Raw genomic sequence first — 23,205 nt, forward strand, 5'->3', positions numbered from 1 at the left:
ACTCTTCTCCTCAGAATTCCATTGTCACTCTGTCTGGCATGATGCCTATTTTGTAACACATTCTGCTCATCTAGCCAAGGTGTTTAGTTGTGTTTTGTATTTTCCTTCTGTCCTGTTCTAGACTTGACCTTTTCACAAAAGTACCTCATAAAATAATTCTGGGTGTAAAGGTTAGATAAAATCAGATGACATTGGCTATTGGCAAGTTAACTAATGTTTGCAGATTTTACAGAAATATGCATAGGAAAGGCTTGCAGGTGACCCTTGAAAGATTGTATTATAATCACCATAGAATTAGCATTGCAAAGATGACTTATTGATGCCTAGGTCTGGTGAAAGTGGAAGTGAAACCTGAAGGAAACATATTGAGAGAGCTGACAGTTTATGCTCTTTATTTTAAAGCAGGTGGATGACCACCATTTATGAAATAAAGCAAAAAGATCCCCAGTTTCAGTCGGATGCAAAACATGCCATCTCTTCAAACAACAGACTGGCTTGGTGTTGGTATGCCATCGTAATCATCTGAGTAGTGCTGATACTGGTCAGTAAGAAGAGGCTGATGCAAGTCATCCTTATTTTTCTTGACACGTACGATACATGCAGCAGAAGCAAAGATAATTGCAACGAGAACCAGTGCAGTCACTATTGCAATAGTTATCATTTCTGTGACACGGAGAGCCGGACCTAAAAGAAGGAAAACAAAAGGCAAAGATATTAAGAGCAAATGTCAACTATATGGACAAATATGATTCAGACTGAAACTCGGCATTTGTCATTATTCACTGAGTTGGTGAGTAGAAGTAATTAAAATTTTGTTTGATAACTCTTGTTCAAAAATGTGAGAAAATTTAGTCTATCTTGCTCCACTCTAAAATCTGTTCTGACCTTTCTTCTGCCACCTTATTTGTGAGGATTTGCATTCTCTCTAGTGAGCTAATGAAGCTATTTGACATAGGAATAAAGATGTTCTGCAAAGATAAGATCCAAATGAGAACTTCTCCTAAAATTAGGGTGGGTACTGGGAACTTCATGCTGGAGCAATCTCTGACCAGTAGCTATACAAAATCCCAAACAAACATCTGGAAAGTAAGGCAGGAAAGAAGAAAAAGGCCTTTACAAAGACAGCAAATATTGTTGGTGAAATTTGAATAAATTTCAAGAGACAAAGATATGAAGGGAAAAAAGGAGATTAAGCATCTAGGCTTCAGTTTACCTGGCCACTCGACTTCATAGCTGTATCCCAGGTTTTCTGGTGCAGTAACAAACATTTCGTTATTGGTTACTGGAGGCCAGAAAGGCACCATGTTGTACTGTCGGTTATGTCCTATAGGGGCATTCTCCAGTGGGTATGTTGAGATATCTAAATTTGAAAGTCAAATCACATTTCTGTAAATAAATTCAAAATAACTTGCACTACTTCATTTTTTTTTCCCCACTCAGGGTTTTGAGTACCCCAGAATTCATTTTCAGTTGCTCCAGAAGGATTTATTTCCTAGTCTGACATGCAAAGCAGAGTCTCTGAACTGTCCAAAACTGAGGCCACTAATGTTATCTCTGGTTTTGAACAGAAATCACCAGTAAATTTTTTTAAATTCTGCCTGTGTTGGACTTTTTATTTCTTCTCACTTGGATAAGGAGAAATATGTCAAATACTTTTTTCTACATTCTTGCTTTGCCTAATTGTAGCAGTGATAAACAGGATGACAGCTGATATAAATTCCAGTGGAATTTTTTTGCAATATTATGCTAAATCAGAAGGAAGTCAGCTGAAATAAAAAACCAAAGCAAAACAGAAAATCCTCAAACCAAACCAAATCAAACCAGCAACAACAACATCATAACAGAAAGAAAATACTTCTTGGTAAGATGATACCAAACCTTGTGATAGATCATGTAAGAATTACAAGGGGATACAATTGCTCTCTGAGAGCTGATGTGGGAAAATTCAGTGAGGCAGGTTGTGGAAGCTGCACAAAGAAGTCTCAGTTGTGCAGCAACAGCTGTCTTCTGTAGAAGAAGGAAGAGGAGTATAGATTATCCTAGGAGAATACAGTTGCTGCATTGTGTGGAGGAATACACTTGCTGCCTGATGCATAGACGTAAGGGTTAGACTGAATTCTTCCCCTAGTCCACTGATGTAAGTCTGCTTCCTTCTATTTTTTTTCCCCCCTTCATTCCTTTCAAAACCTTCCTTCTGTTCTTTCCCCCTCTTTTTCACTTTCTCCTGTATTACCTTTTTCTGTTCTTTTTGGAATTAAAAAAGCAAGGGCAGAAACAGTAACCATCCTTTAGAAGTATATGGAGATGGTTACTGAATGCTGGTAGTATATCACAAAGGTGGTAAAAATGAGTGTGTATGGCATCTGCTCTTCCTTTGACAAGAAGAAAATAGTTTATTACTCCACAAAACAATGGAATGTCCTTCCAGGATTACAATGTCTTTGCTCTGTGGATATAGTGCATTCCCACATACTGTTTTCTTGAATTGTGCCTGCTGTCTCTGACCAGGTCCCTTCACAGAGAGTGATCTGCAATTGAATGTCAATAGGGTGAGGAAGAGATCTTGCTTGGTGCTACTTTGTTAACTATACTAACTCTTAAAATTCCAATCCTCGCTCCTAAATTTAGAGGCATCTTGCTGTCTCACAAGGAGTTGAGCTCTTGTGACTGCAAAGACTGACAACCACCCATCCTGCCTCTGTCCATGAGAACATCTTACCTGCAGAATGCCGTCTCAGCCACTCGTCAAAAAGAGCATCTGTAAACGTGTGCAGGAGGACAAAAATGGGGTCATTTGGTGATAAATGAGTTTGCCCTCCTGTCCCATTCAAAAACAGATGAGCCAAGTTATGAAGACTTCGAACTGCTGGGTCATACTTTCCTGAAGGATCACTGTACCCTGAATAAGCAAACAAGAAAACAAAAATTCCAGTGAAGATTTTGTTTGGAAGCTACAGTCTCAGATGAATACTTTTTTTTTTTTCTCTGAATGATTTTCATGTTGTTATGTTGCTTTGCTTAAAACAAATGGGTAGCTATGTAGTGACTTTTGAGAAATGTTCCTGGAATGCATTTATAAAAATGGAATGCCTTTATAAAAGAGTACTGGGAATGTGGACTGCAAAGCTGCTGGGTTCTACATCAAAAATGGCCAAAATAACATCATAGCATGAAAACAGAAGTATATATTCAGGCCCTACATATCTTTCACCATACTAAAATAGTTGCATGAGTTTTCTAACTGCTTACTAAGGCAGGTGTGTGTTGCCATTTATTCTAATGAGCTAGCTGTTAGGTTTCCATACATCACTTCCATGCATACTGGGAACACATACGGGAAAGCTTCATATGCTCTGATGTTTATTTTTTCAGTGAACGTAGACTGTAGCTTTGCTTGTACCCAAAACCTCATAACCCTCAAGTCAGATGTCAGGATCTGAAGCATCATGAAAACTCCTCCTGTGTTCAAGCTTTGGCCAATTGATCCAGAGAGGGATACATACAGTTAATTTTCTAAAACTGTGTTTGGACACCTAGTTATTGATAGGCAGTGATTTGAACTGTCACTTTTTAATCTTTTCCTATTAAAAGCTCTGGATTATTAACCTATAGAAGAAGTTGTTAGGATGGTGTCTGAACAGTGTAAATCAAATCTTTAGGCTCTTTTCTCTGTTGTGTGTGTGTGTGTGTGTTCTGGTGTCAGTGACTGAGAGTTTCGTTTTAAATGTGCAGAGCTTATAAAAGAGCAGAGTTTTATGTCCCAGAGAGTAAGGCTGGCATGTCTAGCAGTAAATCCTATTACTATTTCAATACCATTGCACTTACTACTACCAAAGCTTTGAATTTATTTTGTTTTCTTTTATTTGTTTTAATTCAGATACAAGAATAACCACTAGAAGCTCTTGTTTGCTTCATTTAGGGATGCAGTGGCATCAATCCACAGGCAAGGACCGTGTTTTCAACAAAGGGAATTTAATAACTATGTGTCAAGGACCTGAAGTTAGTCTCTACTTAGTATAGCAGCAGCAGACTCTTGAGACTTTTATGCATTTTAAAAGACATAAGCTATAGCTATAAAGTAATTTGCCTAGAGCTTATTTCTGCTTAATAATGAGCTAATACTTAATGCTAAGAACAATATGTTCATTTTGTCCAATAGCCTGTCTCAAGACTCATACTTCCAACAGGAAAAAGTGGCAAGTCTGCTCCCTGATTTATTTGGAGTTGTTCCAGGTCTTTCTATTTGCCATGTTTACCTTCTACTGTGTTACGGAAACTGTCTGTTGAATTGGAATAGAAGGGAGGAGTGTCAAATACACCAACTTCCAAACACTGAGCAACATCCTCAGGCTCTGGGAGACGCTGTACCATAGGTCGTGCTACATTTCCAGCAGGATTTCTTCGGATGGGACCACCCTCAGTACCTGGAAATAGAGAGAAGAGAGAAAACAAGGTGCAGAACAGTAGGTTACAGAATGAAGTGCTCTCATGACTGTACCATGGAGGAAAAAATCCCTCACAAATAACATTTATACTGAATGAACTGGTCAGTTCCTTATGTCGGGCAAAGAATTTTCATGGGGCCCTGTGTTCTGGATTCTCTGTTCCAGGATGTAAAACGTCATCTTGAAGCCTCTTACTGAAGTTTGTTGTTCTCCAAGTGATTTAGGAATATTTTCTACAGATTTTCTCCTGATGAGACCTAGGCCAAGATTATTGAGGATGTCCTGACGGAGTAGCTGGGGAAAAGATTATGTAAATGACTAATCCAATATTGGAGGGTTTCTAGTTTTCCCATTTCCATGACAATGCTTTTATGAATATATAAGAAACTTACTGGTATTTTAAAAAGTATTTTAATTTGGGTAGGTATGTTAAAATCTGGTATTACTCACATTCAAAACATGGCCCACATAGTTATTATGGAGATTTGTTGGATGTTCTCATTTTAGGAGCAGAATGGCATGAATGTGATACGTGGATATGTAGAGTAGTCAGATGAAAAGTTAAGCTTCAGTTAAGAAATAACACTGCCAGATTTAATTATTTATGGTGCAAGAGATGAATTGGTACTGCATAAGAAGGGAAGGCAAAGCATTTAATCTTCCTTCTGCCACAAGCTCCTGAGAGTATGTATTATCTCAACAGACTGATGAAACGTGGATCAATAATATTCAAAAATAAAAAAAAAACCCAACCTTTATGACCTTTTGGCTGGAAAAAAAACAAAAAAAAAACCCCACTGCAATGTAAAATATTATGTATATCTATTATTAAGAGAATTTTCTCTATATATGTGTTCCATCATGCATACTTACTGTTACAGATGGTTCCCAAGGTTTCATACTCTTCTACATTTTCACATAGCACTCGCCACTGAGAGAAGATTGAATTCTGGCTTATGAGAGAGACATCAAAATTGCTTCTAGCTCCCATCAAGTCATCTGAGCAGATATCACATGTATTTTGTCCTGTTGCAAAGTTCCAGTAGGGCAGTCCAAAAGTGGGGTCCTGTAGCATGTTCTAAACCACACAAATAAAATGGTTACTATGTGTATGACACAGCTATATTTACTGCTAGGAGAATGCTAAAAAAACAGCTAAATACATCTTAGTAAAAGTCAGAATCCTGCCTTATAGAAGACAAGAACTATATGGAAAATTTATGTAGAAGCTTTTGATAGTTTTTCGTATTGATGCTTTGTTCAGCAGAACAGATTGCTGTACTACTGAATCACGGATGACCCTCACAAATAAGACAGCACCTCTTCCATGAAACAATATTGTGAACAGTAAGAAATGTAAATTAATACTGAGACTCCATTTTCCAAATATTTTTAATAGCCTATCAGCAAGAGCAGTGTTTGTAGTGCACATAATGACTAGGTCAACTGTGGAACTTAAGGAAACGTAAAGAATAGGGATACTGGCTTTTCCAGCTGGCATTGTTTGGTTCTAGTATGAGCTGGAGTTGAACAGTTCTGGAGTTAGAGAGGCAGAATTTGACTAATGATCAAGTCCACTGACATAAACAGGAATATATATTAAATCACAGATAGATAGTACTTCTCATGGCTTCCACATAGAGAAATGTCACTGATGACAAATGTGTGTCTTGGAAGGGAGTTTGTGCCTCAGCCTGACATAAAGCAATTAAAGCTACTGGAAACACTGAAGTGATTTCAAACCAAGGTCCTGACCTTGAAAACTTAATTCTTGCTTTTTTAAGAAGGAGAGGTTCATAAAATACTCTACCTATTTTATGAATAGGTCTGCATAAGAGAAGGAAGAAAAGAGAATAATTGATTTATGGAACAGGGTATAGCAAAACACTAATTTCTTTAACCAGTTACATAAATGAAATGTGGTTCTGAAACCCTGTGCCATCTCCGTTATCACTTTCTTCAGAATTTCTGCTGCTTTCTGCCGCTTTGATTAATGTTATTCAAGAATAATGGCCTTCAGATTAAAAACACCACTGAAAATAACATTGTTGGACCAATAAAATGTCTTATAGCTAGAATAATTTCTTTTCCAAAACATTTTATGAAAATTTTACATTTTCTATTGCTGTGATTAAAATACTATATTTAACATCTCTATAAAAGTGACAATCTGAAGCCTAAATGCACTCTATTAAATTTAGTATGTCGAATGAGTTACTGAAATTGAAGCAGAGTCATTTCAATATGTAGGAAAAGCTGCTATCATTTTTTGCCTATTTTAATATGTAGTGAAGTTTTATAACAATAAAACATAGCATGAACACCAGTGAACATTAACAGGAACTTCACCTGCATGTCTCTTTCAAGCTGCAATAGATGGTACCTATGCCACGTGACAAAAGCTGGTCCCTCATGAGAGAAATCAACTCCTCCAAAACTCTGCTGCCCCACACCAAGGAAAGTCTTCCTGACAGAATAATAATGAGACCACACAAAGTAGTTATAAATGGAGATATTCTCGAACTGAGGTGTGTTGCCATCTGGTCCAAAGATTTCTTCACGTCTTCGTGTGGCAATAACGATGTCAGGATGGATTGTCACCTTGGCTTGGTGTAAGGCATTCACAAAGCGATTCCTTTCTTCCGCACTGAGATCCAAAAGGTTCCTCCTGACTGTGATAAGAGAGAAAAAGCAAGTTACCAAAGTCATAGACACTGAAGTCTGATCTCTCAGAACTTATTGCATTCCTAGTAATTTGGGGTAAGTCCCTTTTTCTTCAATTATTCACCCTTCTTTAATTGGGAAACTCACTGAGCATAAATGGAAGATGTTATTTATTTTGAGAAAAGCTGAAATAAATTAAAATAAAGGCCAAATCCTTTAAATTTTAGTGCTTTTAGGAGTACTGTTACAGATTATCTTTTCATCCCTCTAGACAAAAGACAAAGACAGTTCTTTGTCATACAAACGTTTCACAAACCTTTCAGAAGTTCATCCAATATACTTAAGGTTTCCTGTGGTAGCACTCTACAATAAATGAACACTCTAAACCAGTCTATAGTACTCAGAAACTCTCTGTTTGGCAATTTAATGAAGAATTTTTTTTTTTTATTCTTTAACCTTTGTAGGAAAAATGACAGACTCACTAGTGAATTATTGTGAATGTCACACAGTACAGTATCTCTTTAATCTGACATTATCTCTTATCTCTTAAACCTGACATTATTAAAAAATGCCACATATTAGTCCAAATCAGCAGTTATCTCAAAATAATGAAAAAATGTCATTGTCCACACATAGGAAGTGAAACAAGGAAGAAAACTGATTTGTTGAAATAGGAGTATTTCAGCAAGAAGAACTGAGTTCTGATCACCTCAGTCCTTCTTCCATCTGGTCTGAGAAAATTTCAAACCAAGCTTAGACTAAGACGAAGATAGAAGTCCTCACAATTGTTATTCAATATTTACTTCTTGTAATTATAAAAAAACACTGTAAAAATCCATAACTCATTGTTCCAATTAGTGATAGATTATGTTGATACAACAAGTGACAGATCTTCAACGTGGATCTATATGAAGAATAAAAGTGAATTATGTTTCACTAAAAAAAATTGATTCCGTGAGGGATATTTTAGCTTCTGGGAAATTTAAATAAAGTCTTTCCTGAAATATGAATTTCATCTAAGGACTGCGTGTTCTGAAACATGCTTTTCTGTTTTGCAGAACTGAACTCACATGATAGCTCTCATCACTGAAGTGCTGGGGTTTTTTGTTTATGTTGGTTTTTTGTTTGGTTGGCTGGTTGCTTGATGTGATGTTTTTTGTGGTGTTTCAAGTAGAGAACAATAATTTTCCGTATAATTTTGATTTACATAGGCATTTTAACATTTTCACTTTCAAGTATGTGCCTGGACCACAATAAAAAACTGTGGCTATTATTAGAGGTAGTCATGAACTGAGAAGATATGAAGACATCAAACTGCATGTTACAGCAATTTATTATGGATATGGCAACAGTACTCCAGTAATTATTTCTAAAATCTGAGCAGGTGGGGCCAGATCTATGGATGGCCAAAAGAGGTGACCTCAATGTGGAAACTTAAAGCATAATAAGAAAGTAATTTACACTTTTTAAACTCATATTATCATGCATGACATATCTAATTTATTTGGCATTTTAATGCATTGTAAAGGATTTAATGAGAGCAAAGTAAAAAGTGGTCTTGTACATTCTAGAAAATAATCTAAAACTGCTGTTTGCCTGCACTAGGTTTACGTTGTTAAGTTTGCGTGTTAACATTTATCTCTTGATTATTCTTCAGAGTTCTTATCATTGTAAAACAGAATAGGCCAGAATATCAGAGAATGCAATCTGTCTTAGCAGACCCAATTCACAAGTAATACTTTCTGTTTTCTAGCTTAGTTCTTGAAGCTCAAAGTATAAAAAAAAATTTCAAAGATCTTTCCCATAGCCATCAATGAATTATTATTAATGAATTATTGCTAAAATTTTGATTGGTAAGTGGTCCTTTGTTAACCCTTGTTGGAACATGCTCTTACATCCGTGGAATGTTCCCTTATCTGGTGAAAATGTCAGTGCTGGTTTCTGTTTCTGCAGAGAGAAACACTGCTAGAGACCTCTTGTCTAACATATCAGCAGAACCTATTGCTCATTTGGGGGGATTATGGATTATACAGGATTTCAATAACATCTTTGAAGTTAAAAGTGTTTAAATTCAAAAATAAAGATTGAAATCTTGTCCATTCAGATGAAAACAAGGATCTGTCCCAAAGCCTGTTTTCTTTTTTTAATTTACCTATAATAGTCAACATTTTTCCAGTCCTGAAAGGATTTCATATCCATTAAAAAAAAAAAATCTGTGCAGTGATATGCTAGACTTAACTGAAACTGGAATACTGGAAGAGGTCTTACCACACCCTGGACTGATTCATTTGAACAGTAGTCCACAGTCATGACTAATGTTTTTCAAAATATTGACAGCAGCAAGGACAGAAAAAATTTACCAGACAAAGTACATAGTTTAGAATTGTATTAAGAGACTTTGAATGAAGAGAACTACTGTCATATTAAAATAGTTACGAGGTACATATTGTTCCCAGACACACTCACAAGCACCTGTACATGCCTATAACATTGTTTTACTCCAAATAATACTTTTCTATTATATATAGATGTTCTATTTTTAATGGACTTTCATGCATTAGCTACTGGTCTCTTTTCTTCCTTTTAATGGCTAGTAAGCATAAGTAATTTATACACATGCTGAACAGCTCCTCTAGCACCTGCCTTAATAAGCCCTTTAGCAACTCACCTTTGCTAAATAAATATAAAGGACATTTTGTTCCTTAGAGAGGACAAATCCAGCAGGTACATTCAGAGGCATGCACTGCCGAGGAGCAATTTCCAGGTCATATTTCTGACGTTCTTACCTATGTTGATGGGCTGGCTGCATGTGGGCCCAGTCCAGCCGGGCCGGCAGGACCCGCAGTTGTAGCCGGAGAAGTTGCCATTGCAGCGGCAGGTTTGGTTGAAGAAGCGGATGGGCCATTGCTCGCGGTCATCCCGCCCGTCGTGGATGTACTGCGGGCCGTGGGGCCGCGAGTCCACCGTCACCGGCACGCACCGGCCCCTTCCCGTGGACACACCACACCGGTCAGTACCCGGCCCAAACACGGGGAAATAGTCTGGGCAGCACATGCCTCTCCTCAGGGACTCAACAGTCGCGCACTGCCGAGGGAATTGAGCTCCAGCTTGGCCCGACGTGGTGAGAAGCAGTAGCAGGGAAAGGTAAAGCAGCGTGGGGATCCGCATGGCAGCGGGTCAAGCAGAGCCGGCTTGTCCCCAGAGCTGCCTGTCCACACACGCTGGCTTCCTCTCCTGTCTTGGGACACCCAGCTCCCTCTGTGGAGAGAGAGAGAAAGAGAGAAAGGCAGAATAAAAACAAGTGATACAAATCTCTGGGCTACCCCTTTCACCCCAGAAAATTTCTTCTAGCTCTACATTTCAATACACTGTCTGGAAAGGTGAACAACTCTGACCACAGACACTAATGTTCTCATTGCACGAAAGATAGTAACTAAGTAGATCTGTATTTGCTCAACAACTTCTAAATTCTTCCAAAATGCTCATTCATATATTGCACTTGCCAAATGCATTTGCTTCACTACCACAAACTTCTAAAACCTAAGGCACCAGTTTTCTAAAACTTTTTCTTCACCCCTCCTTCCCTCCCCCAGGTCGTGCCTTTTCTGCATTTAACTAGTATATTGTGTTCTCCCTTCTGTTTTCTTGCTGTTCTCCTTGTCAGCTCCAACATAAAGTGAAGCTATGCTTTTTCATGCATTGTACCTGTTTTCTCTTCCTGGTACCTCTCCACTGCTGAGATCTTGTTCTATCTCTGCACGTCCTATGACTGTCTAACCTGAAATAAGCACGGCTAATTTCTCTCCTGGTTCAGTCTGCTTGCTAATCCGTCTTGTACCAACACAGTATGGCTTGGCCTCACTCTCTTTCCTCTCTTAATCCCCTTTCTACTTCAGTGCATTTCTCTGGACTTTAAGTACTTGAACAGCACATGATTTCTTTCATGCTTATCTCCTTGTGATTTTACAAGTTTTAGCAAAGGTCAGAGACAAATACTTGAATTCAAAACAGAACAAATGTGAAGTTGGGTTTTTGTTTGTTTTTTTTTTTTTAATTACTTGCAAAGAAAGGCTCACTTGAAAACAGACAAAGAACAGTGGGGAAAGTCACATTTAACATACACTTAGAAAAAGTTCTTATGATGGTATTTTCAAGATCAGGCTGACTTAAGTGACTAGGCAATGTTATTTATAAAATGAAACACTCCAATTTTTAAACTTGTAGCTTTCAGTTTAACAATTTATTTGATACTAAAATAAAAAGATAATGATCATATTGGAATTTTGTGAAATACTAAGTTCTGAACCAGTGCTATGAAGGGTAATGGAACAATGAAATTGACAAATCTCTTAAATAAAAAATGCTTCTTTTCAAGGATGATTTCTGCTGCGCAGAAATTACCTTATTCAAGTTGTTACTCTCTTTCTTAGCTTTCAATAAGGACGGATTTCAGTGAGGTGGAGATATGTCAAGTGAGGTGAAGATATGTCAAGAAACATCTTGGCATCAAGACAAAACATTAACAAGTTTTCTGGGAAAAGATTCAATCACACTGTAACTGACATCAAGCAGAAAATTGATTACCTACTCTTTCTTCTTCCCTATATGCAAGTCATAATGCAAGAGTACACCCAATTCTGGCAGAACAAAGAAACAGGTTTTTTGTGCCTTTATTCTCGACAACCAGCCATGTACCAGAGCAGATGAACCTTGCCCCCTCTGTAGCTTGTATAATCCAACATGCTTTCTTCAGGGTAGGACCTAGATTTTTAGTACACTTCTCTGTCTCTTTAATTCATTCTCCATTTGCAGATGGGAATATTTGCTAATCCTCAAATAAACCTCTTTTCTATTCTGATTTCCACTTCATTCTCCATTTTATCCTATATTCTTGTATTCTTATCCTGCTCCTTTCCAAGCTTAAACCTTTCCTCTTTGAACCTGTCTATTAGGACACATGTGACACAAATTGACTGTTTCTACATCAGACGGTAAACCAGAGCTGGTAAAAAACCTCTTGAAATTTTATCTGAAAAGAACTTAATGTTCAAAGAAGCAGCACACAGGTCGGTTTTAGCCATGAATATTTAGCAAATACAGCAAATTCATAATAAGCTTAAAAGGGATAAATGCTGCTCCTGAGACAAAACCCCAGTAAAACAGAGCAAACAGATGTACTAACTGGGGTTTCCTGGCATCATAAAACTTCCCCTTGTAATGGTGTACATTATTTAGACCTTTTGTAAACCTCTTGCATAGAAAACACCTATGAATGTTTTACAAAAGAGATGCACTGCTGAGGATCATGGGATCATGTCCCTTCTTAGCCCCTAGATGTTCCCTTGGGTTTCCTGTTGGAAATCATGCTGAACCATTTGGTGGAATGCAATTCTTTTTATATCTTTATTTCGATATTCTTGCTGTTAGAGACATTCTTGCATTTAAAGACTTCTGCTCCCCTACTGTGCCTGGAATGATTTGATCCTGGAGATTATCCAAATGCACAGCATCTGTGTTTCTGTGGCTCAGCTCAGAAAGGGCTTGTCTAGAAAAGCAAGGTATCGAGGAAAAAGTCAATGTGTGAACCCTTAGCTCGCTAATTGTGTGGACTAAAAGACCTGAAAAGAGAGTTATTTAATATGTTACATATTTACAAATATCTTGCACCATTCTCTATTTTTTAAACACTAGTTTTGATGCTGAGAACAGAGCTCTATGCAGACACCCAAGGTTTAACTGTGGTCTATACTCTAAACTACTGGAGAAGGTTATAAAAATTTAGCCAGTTGTATTTGTGCTTGATGAAACCTGAGGTACCGAATCTGTCTCACCCCATGCCATCAGCCCCACAGTCAAACATCAGTTGTCTGGGAGCTACCAGCTGTCTTAACTAAGAGTTGGAATACAGGCATCTCTGTTTAAAGAGCACAGTATTCATTCAGAAGCTCTGTTCTTTTAACACATGAAAAGACATATGATTGTAGTGATACTGCTACATTCATTTTTCTTCCTGTGAAACAGTACCTTTAAGAAGCATTAAAGGTCAGTGTCAGGAAACAGATAATTATCAGTGGCACTCATGGAGCATATACGTCAGAAGATGATTGCCTGTTTAGGTAGACTCTCTCTTTTTGTAGTTCTTCAGTTGTCATAGGCTTATTCAGTTCTATACGTTTGAATAAGTACATTGCATTTTGAGTTTGGTTTATTTCTTCTAGTTCAGCTGGTACATTCTAACAGTACTGTGCAAGATTAATGTAAAAGAGTGCAGAACTTACCTATTTTTTTTCCTGAAGAGTAGGGGGAAAAAAAGAAAATAAGAGCCAATCAGTTTAATTTTTTTCCAGCATACTATAAGCAATAATCAGTTAAAACTGCAGTCTCAAGGCATCAGTAGACAGCTGCAGCCTTTACAATGGAAATGGTGCTGGAGTTACATTACCAGAACATGTAGATGTAAAAAAGTATTCATTTATTTATAAATTGTGAAATGAATAGGAAACAACAGTGATTGTTGTGTTGCGTTGTTTAATGTTAATTTTCCTTCTGGGTTGATGGTTCGTCCCAGTTTCGTTCCCCTAAGTTAAGTACATAATGTTTTTTCCCTTTCCTGCCTTTGTCCTAGTCAGTCATCCTAAACCCCTCCCCTTTATCTGGAACCTTCCCTGTCCCTCACCCTAAACCCTGCCCCACGGGATGTCAATCCTTTGTAGCTCCTCCCTTTGTTCTAGAAGTTTCTGTGTCAAGCATTCCCTTTTGTATCCATGATTGGTTGTATTGTATGTATCCCGACCCTCGGTTTGCCTTATTGGCTCAATGTTCCCCTTTCCCCGCCTTCTGTACCTCCCCCCGTTACCCGTTATTGGCCAGAGTTTTGTGCCCTCCCCTTGCTCCTCCCCCGTACTTAACCTGTGTAGACCCCCTCAAAACACCTTTTGCGGTTCCCCCTCCCAACCTCCGGACCTGTTACCTTTTTCTTCACTAAATCCCTTCCCCCAGAACCGTAAAAGGTCTCTCCTGCACCTCTTTGTCCCTCCCTGACGACTCGCCCAGGCGTAGCTGTTGCTACACCCCTTCTGCGGCTCCCGGAGTGGTGCCGGGGAGGGGCCACTCACTGACGCAGGCTTCCCGGAGCTAGCCGCTAGCCCAGGTGAGGTGGGCAGTGGGTGGAAGAAACGTCAGTTTGGCGCTCAACATGGGGCCACTTCGCTGGTGACCTCACGAAAAGCCTCTAGATCCGAGGATCAGAGGCATTGGGCGTCGACTACCCCAGTCGGAGCAGGCCAGGTCAGCAGTGCTCCCGGGGAGAAGTTGGCAAACCTCAGCACCTGGAGGACCACTTTCGAGGGAGGGACCTTCTGTTGCAGCTCCTGTTCCAGAGGGCAATGGAGCAGGTAGGTATCCCCCAACAGGGTGAAGGGGGGCTTACCAATAGGCGGGGCAGAGTGTGCAGCCCTAGGTGTGGTGGCCCATAAAAACACCCCTTCCTTTAGTCCCTGAGGGTGGGGGATTCACTGGCCCTGGGACCCTTATTTTCAGTTGTTTCAGTTCTCCTTTGTTGCGGTGGGAGAGTGAGTTTTGCTGTGTGGGCACGAGGCACACCATAATGGGTGCAAAGCTGTCCACACAGCAGCGGGAGATGTTTTTCCAAGTTGTGGGTACCCTGGAGGGAGGGAAAAGAAAGTTTTCACAGGGTTCATTAAAGAAGTTCATAAAATGGCTTGCTTCCCAATTCCCTGGGGTGTCACCCCAGCAAGTGGAGTTGATCCAATTTTGGGAACGAGTAGGACAAAGGCTCATGGCGTTGAGCAATCAGGATGACACCTCCATGGATCGTTTTTTCAGTTTATACATTCAAATTCGTACAGCTGTAAAAGAAAAGGCAGGGGGCGCGTGCGTGGCCCCGCCCCATCAGGAGAGGGCGGGGAAGGGAGGTAAGCCATCCCGGGTTCCCCCAGTTGTTCCCCCGTCTCCTAACCCTCGTTCCAGTCCCTCTTCCCCTGCATCGGGGGATCCGAGACGGGCAGCTGGGCAAAGATCATAGGCGAGCCCAGACAGGGAGACCAGCTGCTGCTCACCTGGCCCCTCTCGGTCCTCCCGATACCCTAGCTCGGGCAGCAAGGCACCAGCCGTCAGGGAGCCTTTCCCTAATCCCTCTTCCTGCAGTTCCGTCTCTCCCAGTTGCACCCAGAGTTCTACCCTGAAACCTGTTTTAAAGAGTTGTAAAGTTTGTAAATGTACCCCGAAACCCTCCCCCGCTCCTACCTCAGGCTCTACCCCAAAAACCCCAAAGTCAGTCAGGTCCCAGTCATCTCCCCCAGAGCCACAAAATGGCGTCCCGGACTCCGGCGCACAAGATGATGCCGGCCACATGGCATGGCCTGTCCCTTGTGCTCTGCCTCCTTTGTCTTCCCAGAATCCCTTCTTCACTGATCCGTTCCCTCCTCCTCCTACTGTGGCTCCACCCCCTACCCCGTGTCCCAACCCCTTTCTGTTCCCGCCTCCTTCCCCAAGTCCTGCCCCTGTCTCCTCCCACGGGAGGGGTGTTCTTCCTCCCCAGGCTCCTCCTCCTCTTCCTACTAAAACTCCTCCTCTTACTCCACCCCCAGAGAGGCGGCCCCCGAGCTCAACAGGTCCCGCCCATCACCATGAATGTTGCCAGTGTTCTGGCTCCTCCTCGGTAAGCGGTCCCGCCCCTCCACTTCCAACTTCCGATTCCCAAGCCCCTCCTTCCAGTTCCCACGCTCTGGGAACCGGAAGTGACAGGCCAGGGGATTGGAACCCTGAACCAGAGACTACACTCATTACCACTCTGGTTTTTTATTCTCGGCAGAGGGGTATTCCTAATTGGCAGCCATTTGAATACTCCCATAAAAAGGAGCTCTGTAAGGCACAGAAGGAGTTCGGGAGAAAGAGCGAGTATTTTAAAGGCTTATTGGAAGCTACTTTCTCCTCCAATATCTTGGTCACTAGCGACTTGAAAGGATTGTTTAAATGTCTCCTCCTATCAATTGAATACAGATTGTGGGAGGACACATGGAAAAGGATGCTAGGGGAACTCCTGCCTGAGCTCTTGCAGACCTCCGAGTGCGCCGTTGATGCAGACTAAAAGCCGATCACGATGGATCATTTGCGCAGCGAAGGGCAGTGGTCCCAGGTGGAAGCACAGGCAGAAAAAATCCCAAAGCCTGTGATTTTAAAAATTCAAGCTGCTGCCGAGAAGGCATTCATGGTGATGCCAACCACCAAGCCCCGTGTCCACTATGCCTCCATCAAACAGGGTCCGACGGAACCTATCATTGAGTTCGTGGAGAGGCTAAAGATAGAAATTGAAAAGCAGGTGAAAAACCAATATGAAGAACTAATAATTGAAATGATAAAGTTAAACGCTAAGGATGCACGTAAACAGGTTATAACATCTCTACCTCTCTACCCTGAGCTGTCTCTTCAGCTTATAGTGGAGGCCTGTGTCAAGTGCACAGTTGTGCCAGCACCACCTATTCCCACCAGAGGAGGAGTGAAGATGGCGGCGATGACTGCAGCTGCAAAGACTTTCCCTGTGCGCTGCTTCCTCTGCAACCAGCTTGGTCACATCGTGCACGTGTGCCCTCTTAAAAATAAAATCAATAACGGGCTGGGGCAGGGGGAGGCGGGAGCAAACACACAAGCAAAAAAAAACTAACTGGGGAACGTGACCCCGCCTCGCGTGAAAACAAAAATGAGGCGGGCCGCGAGGGGGACCTTGGGGGGGGCGAAACTAATACCGGATGTGACATTCCCACTGGATCCGACATTTACCGAACACGACAAATAGCACGAGGGTGGACTCCTTGTCCTCCCCTGAGCTTGGCCCTGACAGATAACACTTCTTTTGAAACACAGGACTGGTGGTTGGTGTCGGTGAAGCCCATGTCACCGGGTTTGTTTGCCGGACTTGACTGCACATATGTCATGCTTGGGGATACAAAGTGTACCCCTCAGGAGATTGAAATCGTGCCGCAGGCACAGCTTTTGTGTCCGGACGGTTTCTCTCTCCTGGCACGGTGCATCCAGCCACCATACTTCCTGCCAAAGGAACAATTAATAGCGCAGACGATTCCGGTGCCCAACACCATTGTGGCGAAACCGGCTAATCCCTGCGTCTGTTGGGTGGAAGTCATTGGTGAGGATAAACCAATCATTGGATGCAGACTCCGTCGGGGTGAAGACTACTTCTACCTCGACGGACTCTTCGATACAGGAGCAGATGTGACAATTATACCAACCGAGAATTGGCCGCCACATTGGGAGTCGCAACCCGTGGCTGGCAGAATACAAGGAGTCAGGGGGGCCCAATTGGCTCGGCAGTCAAAAAGTGTAATTAAAATTGAGGGACCTGAAGGGCAGGTGGCTAATGTCCGCCCTTTTGTTATGGAGTATAAAGCTCCCCTGTGGGGCAGAGACGCCATGTCGCAATGGGGTGTTCGTACTGAGATCCCGAAAACCCTGCGGGATTTTTCTTAGCGGCCACTGTCCAGAAACTGAATTGGCTATCTGATGAACCAGTATGGATAGATCAGTGGCCGCTTAACAAACAAAAATTGCAGGCACTCAACGAACTCGTGGAGGAGCGGTTGGCCAAAGGTAACATCGAGCCAACCTGGAGCCCATGGAATTCTCCGGTCTTTGTCATCAAAAAGCCGGGGAAGGACAAGTGGCAGCTCCTTCACATCTGTTGTGAAATAAATAAAAAGATAGAAGACATGGGGTCTCTGCAACCAGGTATGCCCTCACTCTCAATGCTGCCGCAAAATTGGAATCTGGCAGTCCTAGATATCAAGGATTGTTTTTTCCAAATTCCCCTCGACCCCAAGGATGCACCATGGTTTGCCTTCTCGGTTCCTTCCATCAACCCGGAAGCCCCAATGAGGCGCTTCCATTGGCGAGTACTGCCTCAGGGCATGAAGAACAGCCCCAGTATCTGTCAATGGTACGTGGCCTCACTGCTGTCTCTTGTCGGTGCCAAGGCAGGGGAGGCCGTCATGAATGACGTGCTAATTTGTGCCCCCACGGATGACATACTGCAGCATGTCCTTGACCTTGTCATCGAGGTTTTGATCTCTGCAGGGTTTGAGCTCCAGAAGGAGAAAGTTCAGAGGATGCCCCCGTGGCAGTATCTCGGGCTCCAAATTACCAACTGGACTATTGCCCCACAGAAATTGGCAATTAACACCAAACCAAAAACCCTTGCGGATTTCCACCAGCTGTGCAGGTCATTGAATTGGGTCAGACCCTGGCTAGGATTGACCACCGAGGACCTAGCTCCCCTTTTCAATTTATTGAAGGGGGGAGATGAGTTACTTTCTCCTAGGGTGCTGACCCCAGAGGCGAGGGCAGCTCTGGAAGAGGTAGAGAAGGCGATGGGGACGAGACCAGCCCATCGCTACCTGCCGAACCTGCAATTTGAGTTTTTTATCCTGGGACAGCTGCCACACCTCCACGGCCTCATTTAGCAGTGGGACCAGGACCAGAGGGACCCCCTCTTGATTATAGAGTGGATGTTCCTCAGTCATCAGAGGTCCAAACGTATCACCAGGCCAAAGGAGCTGATGGCGCAGCTGATCAGGAAGGCCAGGGCCCGTTTGCAAGAGCTGGCGGGTTGCGATTTTGCGTTCATCCGAGTACCACTTGCCTTATCATCGGGCAAGCTGACTAAGGAGGTTTTGGAGCATTTGCTCCGGGAGAATGAGACTCTTCTCTTTGCCCTTGATAGGACAAACATCTGTCCACCACCAAAGTCATAAATTATTTAATTCAAATTTTAATCTGGTCCCGAAAGAAAAATTGAGCCTGGTGCCGCTCAAAGCTCTAACTGGCTTTGCACAAGTCAGTCATGACTTGGAAGAACCCCCAGACTCAGCAGTGGGAGGCAGATGTTAAGGTTGTTGAGGGTTCCCCTCAAATTGCTGAGTTAGATGCAGTCGTCAGAGCTTTCGAGAGGTTCTCAGAGCCACTTAATTTGGTTACAGATTCGGCCTATGTGGCAGGTGTGGTGTCAAGGGCAAAGAACGCTGTTTTGAAAGAAGTCTCTAATCAGAACCTCCACAGTCTGCTCTCGAAGCTGATATATGCTGTCTCCCACCGAGAGCATCCGTACTTTGTGATGCACGTAAGATCGCACACAGACCTGCCAGGCTTTATTGCCAAGGGTAATCAGAGAGCGACACCCTGGCAGCACCAGCTGATATGGCCAGGATTCCTGATATTTACCAACAGGCAAAGCTGAGCCATCAGAAATTCCATCAGAATGCGCCTGGCTTGGTACAGCAATTCCAACTAAGCCGTGACCAGGCCAAGGACATTGTGGCCACATGTCCCCAGTGCCAGAAGCTTGAGGTGCCAACCCTGAGCTCTGGCGTCAATCCTAGAGACCTGGAGAGCTGTGAGTTATGGCAGATTGATATCACCCACGTTCCACACTTCGGCAGGTTGAAATATGTACATGTGAGTGTGGACACCTTTTCTGGGGCAGTCTTCGCTTCTGCCCACACAGGGGAGAAGACCAAGGACGTACAGAAACACCTTGTACAGGCCTTCTCTGTATTGGGGATCCCAAAGGAATTGAAATCAGACAATGGCCCAGCATATGCTTCCACAGCCTTCCGGGAGTTCCTGCAGAGGTGGGGAATCAAACGTAAGACTGGCATCCCGTATTCCCCTGCAGGTCAGGGCATGGTTGAGTGCGCCCACCAAACGCTCAAACGGGTCCTGGAGCAGAAACAGGGCGATAGTCAATTTGATACACCTCATACTAAATTGCATAAAGTCCTTTTTACCATCAACTTTCTTAACTGCTCCTTCGAAGTGTTGAGTCGTCCCATTGTGAGGCACTTCGCGAACTCTTCATCATTACAGTTGAGAAAACCCCCTCCCGTGATGGTGAAGAACCCAGAGATGGATAAAACGGAGGGCCGACATGAGTTAGTCACCTGGGGTCCTGGGTACGCTTGCATATCCACACCCTTTGGTTTGAGGTGGGTCCCTCAAAGGTGGGTCCGGCCCTATACTGCCAGTCAGGGACATCTGTCAGGGCCAAGCTCTGGAGATGTCAAATATGCAGCGCTTCATCGTCGCTGGCGCCCCTCCCTGGAACACCAAGGGTCCCCCAGTGGGCGGGACAGCCCCTTCTCCAAGTTGTTTCCTCTCCCTGAAGTTCAGGACCTATTTGAGTAACCCATTCCTTTTTCCTGTTCTGTTTTAGTCAGCCACCTGGAGCCCCAGGATGTGGTGTACGCCCTTGTCATCTGGGCGTGCCTCTGCCAGTCTTCAGTGGAGTGGATAGTCCCGCGGCCGAGGAAGAATGTGTGGGTCACCCTGGCCCAGGCCATGCAGCAGGACCATCTCTGCTTATCAACTGCGGCAACAGGGAATCCACTTTCAACCTGCCTGGTGGGGATCCCATTTCAGCGTGACGAATATCCCAAGACAATCATCAACATGTGGGATGATTTTAACCCCCAGAGGTGGCACCCCTCCTATGCCTCCTATCCTATGACCAACCCTCTCTGGGTGTGGCAGGAGTGGTCTAAAGACCTTCCCAAAGCACCCGAGGAACCTCAGGAATTAGAGTGACTTGGTTCAGCCCCATCCCCTTTTTGTGTTCAGAATCATTATAGATGGTCCAACCCTGAATCATACCTAAACGTTATCCAACCCAACCTTGACTATTGAGCTGCCGCGTGGTGCAACGCCACCGCCCAGATTGAGGGGACCCCTGTAGACCAACCTCGTCAGCTCGGTAAGGGGGTCTTCTTGATCTGTGGCGACTGGGCATGGGCAGGCATCCCCTCTCGCCTGATAGGAGGGCCGTGCACCCTTGGGCGACTGACCCTGTTTTTGCCTAACCGTACCCAAATTTCGAATTAGAAATCTAAAAACACAAAATCGGCGATCCAAAAGAGAGAGGCTCATAATTTGGACGAAAATTGCAATGCAGATGTTTTTCATTGGTCTAAGTCCATCTTTTTACCGTGGGTGGCAGTGGCTAAAGCCCTAGGTGAATTGGGCTGCCTAGAGTGCCAGGTAGCGAAAGAGGCAAACCTTACATCAGCGGCCTTAAGCGACCTCCTAGCAGAGGAAATTACCAGGCAGGCGACCCTACAAAATCGGGCAGCAATAGATTTCCTGTTGCTTGCACATGGCCACGGCTGCGAGGACTTCGAAGGCCTCTGCTGTCTCAACTTGTCATCTCGGAGCAGCAGTGTCGACTCCAAGATACAGCAAATACAAGGCCTTGTCACGAACATCAAGGAGGAATCCGAAGACTGGCTGAGAAACATCTTTAAAGGCTGGGGACTTTCGGGTTGGCTGGCTTCAGTTGTCAAAACCATTATTTCTATTGTCCTTGTTATTATTCTCATTTTTATTGCTATCCTCATTATTAAGACCTTAGCTGTCCGCAGCATCTCCCCATCACCCCAAGTTAACCATGCAAAGGTGGGGCCTATCCTGGATTGGGATCTCGAAGATCCCCCAACTGGTGAAGATATGGAAGCAGTTGAGGAAGAGGAGGATGGGCTCACCTCTGGCAAGGACTTTGAAAATGACACTTCTGTTTTAAAAGAAAGGGGGAGATGTTGTGTTGCATTGTTTAATGTTAATTTTCCTTCTGGGTTGATGGTTCGTCCCAGTTTCGTTCCCCTAAGTTAAGTACATAATGTTTTTTTCCCTTTCCCGCCTTTGCCCTAGTCAGTCATCCTAAACCCCTCCCCTTTATCTGGAACCTTCCCTGTCCCTCACCCTAAACCCTGCCCCACGGGATGTCAATCCTTTGTAGCCCCTCCCTTTGTTCTAGAAGTTTCTGTGTTAAGCATTCCCTTCTGTATCCATGATTGGTTGTATTGTATGTGTCCCCACCCTCGGTTTGCCTTATTGGCTCAATGTTCCCCTTTCCCCGCCTTCTGTACCTCCCCCCGTTACCCGTTATTGGCCAGAGTTTTGTGCCCTCCCCTTGCACCTCCCCCGTACTTAACTTGTGTAGAACCCCTCAAAACACCTGTTGCGGTTCCCTCTCCCAACCTCCGGACCCGTTACCTTTTTCTTCACTAAATCCCTTCCCCCAGAACCGTAAAAGGTCTCTCCTGCACCTCTTTGTCCCTCCCTGACGACTCGCCCAGGCGTAGCTGTTGCTACACCCCTTCTGCGGCTCCCGGAGTGGTGCCGGGGAGGGGCCACTCACTGACACAGGCTTCCCGGAGCTAGCCGCTAGCCCAGGTGAGGTGGGCAGTGGGTGGAAGACGAATCAGGTGATGTTAACTAATCTGCAGCCTTAAATTTTCTGCTTCTATTCAGGAAAACCAGCCAGGGAGAAATTTGTTGCTGAAAATCTTTTACTTAGATTAACACTTGCAGTGAAATTGAGACAAGATTTTCCTACTGTTACTCATCATGTAAACTGTAGAAGTACATTATCACAAGGAGTACATAATTTCACTTTTCCCACAAACCTTAGGTTTTAGCAAATTACTTCAAGCTAGAATAAATGAGTGCAGGTATGGACGTCTAAACCTCAGTGCTCTGTTAAATAACCTGTTTGCTGTAGTATGAAGACAGTGGACCAGCCTCGGATAATGCAAATCAACACAGCCCTATTGGTTTTAATAAGACAGAGAATTACTGTCAGCTGGAGGGAGCTTGGCTCGTTTGGGTAGGTTAAGGTAGGTTTAGGTAGGTTAACCTTCAGCAGGCTCATTTGCTGACAAGAACACTACAAAAATAATGCTGTTACAAGCAACGGCAGTACTTCTCATTTAATTGTACTATGTATTGTCCTAGTCTATATTATCTCTCTTTGTTAGACAATTGAAAGTAGTGAATATGAAACCGCACTTAGTGCAACCTTATGAAATCAAAAATACCATTCCAATGAATAGAAATAAAAAGATTTCTTTTTTACATTTGTTTGGAGGGAGCATAAGGTTTTCACACGTTCATTAAATTGTTTCATCTCTTCCTAGTGCTTTATGTTGTGTGAGATATGGGAAGTCTCATAGCACCTAAGACATATCTCAGGCATGGAGATATTTTCTAGGAAATAATGATCATAGAGTACTGTACT

General features: G+C 43.1%; 1 protein-coding gene and 1 pseudogene across 1 annotated transcript; one reads left to right on the forward strand and one right to left on the reverse strand.

Moving 5' to 3' along the window:
- Positions 1–375: 375 nt before the first annotated feature.
- Positions 376–11,007, reverse strand: TYRP1 (tyrosinase related protein 1). Its single transcript, XM_014883993.2, has 8 exons — positions 10,815–11,007; positions 9,896–10,367; positions 6,795–7,117; positions 5,319–5,523; positions 4,257–4,424; positions 2,720–2,899; positions 1,214–1,360; positions 376–684 (listed from the first exon to the last, which is right to left on the reverse strand). Exons 2-8 carry the CDS (start codon positions 10,275–10,277, stop codon positions 479–481), a joined length of 1,611 nt encoding a protein of 536 aa, XP_014739479.1. The 5' UTR covers positions 10,278–10,367; positions 10,815–11,007; the 3' UTR covers positions 376–478.
- A 3,487-nt stretch (positions 11,008–14,494) lies between these two features.
- Positions 14,495–23,205, forward strand: part of LOC148219840 (uncharacterized) — an 84,936-nt pseudogene continuing 76,225 nt past the window's right edge.

Source organism: Sturnus vulgaris, chromosome Z (genome assembly GCF_052056855.1).
Source record: "Sturnus vulgaris isolate bStuVul1 chromosome Z, bStuVul1.hap1, whole genome shotgun sequence".
NCBI lineage: Eukaryota > Metazoa > Chordata > Aves > Passeriformes > Sturnidae > Sturnus > Sturnus vulgaris.